Source organism: Acyrthosiphon pisum, chromosome A3, assembly GCF_005508785.2.
Source record: "Acyrthosiphon pisum isolate AL4f chromosome A3, pea_aphid_22Mar2018_4r6ur, whole genome shotgun sequence".
Classification (NCBI taxonomy): domain Eukaryota; kingdom Metazoa; phylum Arthropoda; class Insecta; order Hemiptera; family Aphididae; genus Acyrthosiphon; species Acyrthosiphon pisum.
The window spans coordinates 29557288-29565957 of record NC_042496.1 but is presented as its reverse complement, the minus strand read 5'-3'; the positions used below and the strand labels follow the sequence as shown (position 1 = coordinate 29565957).

Below are 8670 nucleotides of genomic sequence, written 5' to 3'. Positions count from 1 at the left end.
ATGTAGCAGTCTGTCAATCCCCCACTCTACACCACAAAAGTTGATCTATATGAATATTTATAATATATTTCGTCATGGGAGCCATTTCCATTTACATTATTCCCGGTTCGAACTGCAAACGAAACGAATCATCTTATACAAACAAGAGCTGATACTATTAGGATGGAAAATTCTGAAAACGTGTGGAAATTCTAATGAATCATACAGAAACCGAACGGATTATAGTTTACGCATCATATTATATTATGGCAAGTTAATGGCGAATTTAATTTTAATATTCAAATTTTTCGATAAATGTCTGTTTAAAAACAAGGTTTCAATTGAGATATGTATATTATGTACATACATAATATTTCCATAATGCCATTATTATTATACGGCATTGATACTATATTGGTGAAAAAATTCAATGGGGGCAAAAAAATGATAAACAAACAATTAACATGGTATTGGTACTAAATAACAATTTATCCCAAAACATATTTATAACTGTTAATAATGATATTACATTTAAATTGAATTCAACTTATAAAATAAATAATTAGCTTTTTTAATTTTTTCAGTATATTAAACAATTTTAAACACTCAAAATGTCACTGCTATAATTGCTAAATAAAATAAATTGGCAAGTATGGAAGATTATACGAAAATGGGAGATTCCACAGAAAGGTAACTTGAATAATGTAATAGAAATTTTGAATAATGAATTATAGCTCTTGGTCATAAGATAAAGATTTTTGAGACACCGGGACGTTTGGATACCTTAGAGTCTAGGCCCTACGGACCACTGTTTCTCAGCCTGTGGGTTGCAATCCCATAGATAAGGGAATAGGAATCACGAGGGTTAGAGTTAATTGAACGCTTGTGTACCAAAGAAAAATGTAATTTATAATATTTTTAATTACAATTTTAATAATTTAATTTAATATGATTGTTGTGTTTGTTAATAATAAGCGTGTGCTATATTATATATGTGATTCAATATTTGTAACTAGTGAACCTAACCTAACCTAATCTAACGATAATTAGTCTCAAATTAGTATGTATTACAAGAGGGTCGTGAGGTGATTGACTTTAATGTTGACCTATTTCAGGGGTCGCGACATTAAAAAGGTCAAAAAGCGACGCCCTAGACAATAGTCCATATTATAGGTACACCTATAAAATATGTGCGGTTTAAGGTAAAATCATTGATTATACATATTACATACTATGTATAATCAATGGTAAAATGTATAACTGCAAGTTGGCATCCATATTAACAAGTAAATAGATAAAATTAATGGGATACTATATACTTGGTATATGTCATGAATATTTTGTTGGCATTCCTAGTGTTCGATAACAATGAATACCTAATCGGCTAATCAACAAACCATTAGCTGTTTGACTTTTAAAAAAAAATTTACATTTCATTATTCCCCACAAAAATCTACTTTAGAAAGGTTTCATCAGTAGCTTAGTAGTATAATATATTTTAGACATATAGCCATATATGTGCTTACTCTGAACAAAATTACTCTTTTTTCTGCTAAAAATATTAACTGCATATAATATTATTATAGTGATAAATAACTATCATCATAATATGTTCTATATACCATGATTTTATTATAATATATTTTTAAATTATTATATTATGTAATAGATATTTTATTGTATTTATAATAATACTGTCATATTTATGTAAAAAAATACATAAATCTAGATACGTGTATGTATGATAACAAAAAATATTTACAGAAATTTTTTTTTTTGTAGTTAATTTATGGTATTCTGGGGAATTCCTGGAACAGGAATAACTGTTCGAAAGAGTTTCCGGGAGCTCTAACCCTAGATGATACAGTGCTACAGCTGGGTGGATCACTGGAGATGGTATAGGTATGTTTATAGATATAGGAAAGAACTTGTCCTCACTGACTGCACATTGATTCATCATCACCTAGTCGAAACCACCGAAGCTATGACATTTGGTTTTAGTTTCGTTTTATGATGTTAATACCCACTAAGAAAGGAATTTCCAAAACTGGCATTTTAAAGAGGTCTTTAAACCAAGATTTTGAAATTCACGGTGGAACTTGAAATTTTTTTTTGTTTAGAAATGGTTGCCATTGGTTGCTTCACATTATAATTATATTAATAGCAAAGATAAGTTTTTTAATTTTTCGCCCAAAACCATGCATCAATTCGTCACGTTTACATGGTGTCAATTAAATAGAACCATATACCCATCTTAAAACCAAACATGAATGTTTGTAGCATATATGTATACAAATAAAACTACTGAATTGATTTTTCCGAAAATTTCAGATATGGTTTTTAAATACATCAGAAAAGTTTAGATACTAGCTTAAAAAATATACAAAGAGCTAAATCTAATCCACGATTGCCCATCTTTATCAAATTAATTCACAATGCTATATAGGTATTAGGTACATTGACGCCGATTTTCCCGTGAACTGAGATACACTCAAACCGAGATACACATGTATTTTATAGTTGTTCATTTTTGTAGGGTCTTACAGCTATCTACCACATAATATCAAAGGTTTAAAACGGAAGAACCTTATGCAAATCCACAGTTTTTGACCAATTTTTAATAAAATGTTCGTCAATAGATTCAGCCAGATCCGTCGTGTCATAGGCTACATTTTATTAATTATTTTTTACTTTTGAACATATAAATGTTGAATATAGTTGACACACGAGAAACTATTATTATTTTATTTATATATTATGTTGTTGTTATTGGTTACAGAAAATAAAATAGTTAAAAATAACTCAAATAATTAGGCAACGCCCAAAATTCAACCCACTAAGGGTTTAGGTAGGTATATATAATATGTCACTAAAAATATAAGTATGAGATTTGTTCAGCAGTTTCGTATTATAATACTCAATAAGAAAGGATTTTCCTAAATTGTAAAAAGGGTGTAAAAATGGAAAACGTTATTTCTAGGTTTTTCGGAAGAGGGTAAAAAAGGCAAAAAATATTATATTTGGTAGGATTTACTGCCACCTCTATCGTACCACATCCTGCCTGCAACCAGGGGGTCTCATTATTTATATATAAATTATGGTTATTTTAGCCCCAAAATGCAGTACCACAAATTGTATGTATAAAATGGTATTACCACATTAGCACGAATAAAATGTATCAATTTAAATTTTGGTGTGTTTGTATATCACCATAACGTAATTTATTATGTTACAATAAGACATCGTAAGACCTCATAACCTTTTAGAAGAGTACCCAGAAACATCTATTTTTAATAAACCAATGTGATAATAATTATTAATTTATAATATTATTAATGCTAATGATTTAAAGACAATATCTAAACAAGACAAAAAACTCCACACGGGTGAAGCGGGTAATTCAGCTAGTGGGTACCTATAGGTATATAATATTATGTATATATTTTAAACTCAGTTTAAACAAAGATTTCCTAGTTGTTTCTTATTAATTTAATATTAATACTTAGTCAAAGATGATGTAATTGTTATATTTACTGAACAGAATTTAAATAAATTGTTACGAAAAAAACAAATTTTCCATACGTAACCTATAATATAAGTGCTCGAGAATTTATAGTACTTACCTAGTATCTAGGTATATAAATTTATTTGGCGATAACCAAGTTCAACAAAAAATTAGCAATGTATCTCCAAGGACCAAATTATAGGACCTACAATATAACAATAAAACATGTAAGAATAAATATAATATTATAATTATTGAACACAAACCAATAAATTATGTTTGCTATTATTTTTTATCTAACAGTTTATAAAAGGTTATTTTATTTATTTTTATCATTATATTATACCTACATAATGGGTGATTATTTTAACACTAAACACACATTTTATCGAAAAGTAATAACGTTATCAAGTTTTTTTTTTTTGTAAAATGTATAACCATCACGAACAATTTTTAAAATACTTAATACTTTTTACAACTCTTTATTGTCATTATCTTTTTTAATTTTTTAATTTTTTTTAAAGAAACATAAATAATATTTTGTATTTTTATGTTCCCAAGAAAAATATATTTCCAGCATTTCTTTAAAAGATCGAATTCCGTAAAAGTCGGTGGGTAGTACATTAGTTATAAATTCACGATTATTCAAAGTTTAGATGAACAGAGTTTCAAAGTAGTTGTTGCAAGGCACAATTTATACATGTTATGATGACCTTTCTGCCCCTCTACTTTAAGTACATGTAAGTGATTAACCACTCGTTCGAAATTCCATTTTTATGTTAAATTACGATTCTTAGGAAAAATAATCTGCTTGGTTATATACTTATATGACATTATAATTTTATGTCATTTTTCGTAAAAGTGAAAACTTAAAAAGATGGGCAAGTGGGTAACTGTAATGAATGGTGTTAAATTTGAATTCAATGATATAATACAATTGTATAAGAAAAATTATTCTGAGATTGATCAATTAAACACAAATATATTATAATATTTGTAATTAAAAATAATACCTAATGTTATATTTGCTCAACGAACGTATTGTAATATAATTGGCAATGACGGGGAATGAGCTACTTCAGTCGGGAGTGACGTGCGTGGTACGAGACGCAACTTGTAACCAAAATAAATATTTATAATAATTTTATTTCAACTCCAGTTTTAAAATTTAAGGTTATAAGCGATTCTTTCTAAGTTAAAAAATGCCGATTTCATTGAATTTCTTCACTATGTTCAATATCATTTCGTCATAATTCTTAAATCGATTTTTTTTTTTTTTTGGTCTGTATCCCCAGAAATGTATTTATTTAACCTCGCTTTTAAATATATTGTTAAATATATTCATTTTTTAATAACATTTATTTCACTCAATTACCACATTATGTATATTTTAATCCAATCAAATAATTGATCTGTATAATGGTATAACAGATACCTGATTAACGTAAAATAAATTATATTAATTATAATACAATTATTTAACGTATAATATATACCTACTGAACTTTGTAAACATAACGGCGTGACTTCTTGATTACGTATAGGTATAAGGTATATAGATAGCTGCAGTATGTATGATAATAATATTATATTGTATTGTGGTAAAATAAAATAATATAGTTTAAAAAAATTAACAATCACAGTGCGGTAACGCATAAAGAGGATGGATTCAAATGCCTATGGAAATAATACACTGCAGCTGACTTGTGTATTATTATTTGCTGGGGGAGGGAGCATGTTCGATGTTCTCTATTGTATAATAAAATAAATAAATAAATAAAACTATATTAGGTAAGGCTCGAAATCCGTTGCATCGCTATTTCACTTAATCTGTTCTTCTGGACTTTGCCCGTTGCCGTCATCGGGAACCCATCCTTTTCGATGAATATGTACTTGGGGATCTTAAAATGGGAGATCTGAATACAATAATACACAAATTAAAAATACGAAACCGTTGTGGAGTATAATTACATTTGTGGTACTGTCGAATAAAAATAAGCCAAAAACAAACCTTTCCTTTGCTGTACGCTTTTATGTCGGCTTCGGTGACCGCGGCCCCTTCTTTGACGATGACGCTGGCACACACTTCTTCACCCATCCGGTCGTCGGGTATTCCGTAGACCTGCGATAAAAAGCGATTATCCATCAGTTGTGCTTATATCATGTACTATAAAAATACTATTAAAATAAAATAATAATAGACAGTACGGTATATTGTATAGGTAGTAGGTACCTGTGACAAACAGCAATATTATCCACATATATTGTGCGTGTAAAATATGTATTAGAAGAATATTAGAATAATAATAATAGGCAATACCTAGTACGCAATCGTAGCCCGTAGGGTGCGGGTTTTTAGTGTACGAGTAATGAGTATAATATACTCAACATATTTTGGCTATAATGTATTACAATATTATCATCGACCATAAATCATAATATCGTATATTATAGTATTAAAAAACAAAAACGTTAAAATTATATTCCTAAAAGTTCATATTATTAAACTATGAGAGTGGGGTGAAAATACATTATATTATATTATTATGATTAATAGATGAATAAATAGTTTATAAAAATGTTATCTATGGCTAGGCCACGACACACGATTAATTTAAAAATTAAATAAATATACATTTATTCAAATTTGTTAATATAGGAAATGTATACTATATAATATCTATTAAGATGAAGTATAATTATTTTTTAGTTAAATTCTACACTGAAGATTTATCTCACATTTTAATATTTTTGTCTCTCTACGTCCATCGTAGAGCAAACAACATAGGTATAGCTTGTTCGTAATTGTTGGCTAGTTATTTTTATAATTTATTATATATATTTTTTAATCTATAGTCATTTTATAAATTTTATTTTACAATAACTAATAAGCACAAGACATGATGTTGTGGGTTTATAAGAAATATAAGAAAAAGTAGAATAAAATTAATAAAATAAAATTCACAACATTTCAGACAGTGAATATCCATCGATAGAACTTCATAACATGTAAAAGTGGGGATTAGTCAATTAGTAGATCACGATACCACGTTTGTTCTAGGCGATTTCTGGGGTCAACCGGAGTTAGGAATTATGGGAACAGCTGATAGTTCTGAGATAAAGGGATTGCGGGGTGGTTGATGATATTGGAAAATTTAAAATTATAAATAATTATAATAATACTCGATTACCTAATGGTATTTTTTAATTTTTCCCAACTATATACTTTGTATACATATTAATATATTATATACTTAACAATCGTAGTATATGCATGTATAATTACTTGAACTTGCGAAATCGATGGATGAGACTCCAAGAAGTATTCTATCTCTTTGGGAAATAAGTTTTCACCACCGCGGATAATCATTTCTTTTAATCTGCCAACGTGATTGCCATATCCGTCTTCGTACAAAACAAATTGGTCTCTAAATACAGCCGTAAAACAATATTATAAACATCGAAGTATCATAATATCATAATGAGCTAACAACACATTAACACATAATATATATATTATAATAATACAATAAAATGAAGCCTGTATATATACAGATAAATTATTTTATCGCGAGCCACAAGCAATAGCATAGCGATATACACGATAATCATCTATAAGAATCTCCCTCTTAAGAATCACCCTGCAGTTCGAATAGACAATACTTTACCCTGTGTGTAGCCACCCGTTCGAATCAATTGTTTCCTTTGTCTTCTCTTCGTCGTTAAAGTAACCATTCATGACAAGATACCCACGAATTAACAATTCCCCGGGAGCTCCGAATGGTACCATATTGCCATTTGTATCGACCACTTTCGCCTAGAATTTGACAAACGATCATAGTAGATATTTAATATTTTTCACATAATATCACTGATCGATCGATCGACTAGAGTCTATAGTTGTAGCACACTTAAGTTGTTTAATATAATTATGTAAGGTCATGGTATAGCACTTGTACCTATACCATCAGGGTGTGTTTGTGTGTGTTTACATGGGGGGAGGGTGGAGAGACTGTAGACTACAACAGGTAACTAAAATGGGTGCATGTAAACTCCGCCACGAAAATTTTTTTTCAGTGTTAACTCTGCCAGGAAAATAAAACAGGTAAAATTGGGTTTATGTAAACTCTTCCAGTGACAAAAATAATTTTTTTTTCATTGGTCATTTTTTAGTTTTAGTAGGGAAATACCATTTGGTTTTACATGAGAAAGGGCTTAATACTAGCGGAGTTTCCATATACCCGTTACAGGGAAGAAAACAAAACTGGCGGAGCTTACATTAGACCTTTTCATTACCTTTTCATCTAACCGGTATTCTGCAGGCGGAGTTTACAATCACCCAACTAAAATGTTATGACAAACGCCTTCCCGAAAAGGTTTATTAATTATTACCCCTCCCTTATAACACGTTAGTATCATATATGTATAAATATTGTTTGACATCATACTGACTTCCACGTGATCTTGTATGAAACCCATCGTCGACTTTACTCGTTCATCTGAATCGTCTGTAAAACTTTGAAAAGAACAGGGACTGGTTTCCGTCATTCCGAACAAAGACTAAAATTATTGAAGAATTCGAAAATTATACATAGTAAAACGAACAAGTTATATATTAATAATTAATAATAAATATTATAATAATATTAATAATTATTATTATAGTTATATCGTTTCAATTGTCGAGACTAAATTGCCACGACATATTCTGAATCATAAAAAAGTTATTATAATCAATTTTAAAATACCAATATTTTCGCGCGTGGAAACATGTTATTGAACTTGGTCATCAAGATCGGAGAACACGTGGCACCACCGGATAATCCGAACTTCAAATCGTTGTCTTGTAGAGTTGGCGAAAGGTTTTCGAAAACGGACATAATGTCAACGAATACAGTCGGCGTTCCAAATAAAATTGTGCATCTATAATAATGACTCAATTATTCGTATTAATAGTTAGGTTGGCTTATATTATATAATTAAGAATGTACTGTTATCTATATATATAAATGAATGTTTTTCTGTCCTGTATGCATTCCTAAACGGCTGGACCGATTGCGATGAAATTTAGTACAGAGATAGATTAGACCTCTAGGAAGAAGATAGACTATTTAAATAGGGTAAATTAGAGGTAAGACCCCGGGAGGTGTTTAAACAGGGATTCTGAGATTTGCGATGGAAATTTT

At 29.4% G+C, this 8670-nt stretch overlaps 1 protein-coding gene across 1 annotated transcript; it reads right to left on the bottom strand.

Moving 5' to 3' along the window:
- Nucleotides 1-5055: 5055 nt before the first annotated feature.
- On the bottom strand, nucleotides 5056-8436 carry LOC103310260 (acyl-CoA synthetase family member 2, mitochondrial). The gene is made up of 6 exons (XM_016806965.2): nucleotides 8233-8436; nucleotides 7937-8044; nucleotides 7153-7301; nucleotides 6771-6912; nucleotides 5496-5606; nucleotides 5056-5400 (listed from the first exon to the last, which is right to left on the bottom strand). The coding sequence occupies exons 1-6, from the start codon at nucleotides 8362-8364 to the stop codon at nucleotides 5272-5274; spliced, it is 771 nt and encodes a 256-aa protein (XP_016662454.1). The 5' UTR covers nucleotides 8365-8436; the 3' UTR covers nucleotides 5056-5271.
- Between the last annotated feature and the right edge of the window lie 234 nt (nucleotides 8437-8670).

Excerpts from the sequence above, each read along its gene's own strand:
- LOC103310260 (XM_016806965.2), bottom strand. The coding sequence starts at position 8,364 with ATGTCCGTTTTCGAAAACCTTTCGCCAACTCTACAAGACAACGATTTG. Across the intron at positions 7,302-7,936 it reads TCATACAAGATCACGTGGAA|GCGAAAGTGGTCGATACAAA; the intron begins GTCAGTATGATG and ends GTCAAATTCTAG. Across the intron at positions 5,401-5,495 it reads AAGCGTACAGCAAAGGAAAG|ATCTCCCATTTTAAGATCCC; the intron begins GTTTGTTTTTGG and ends TATTGTATTCAG.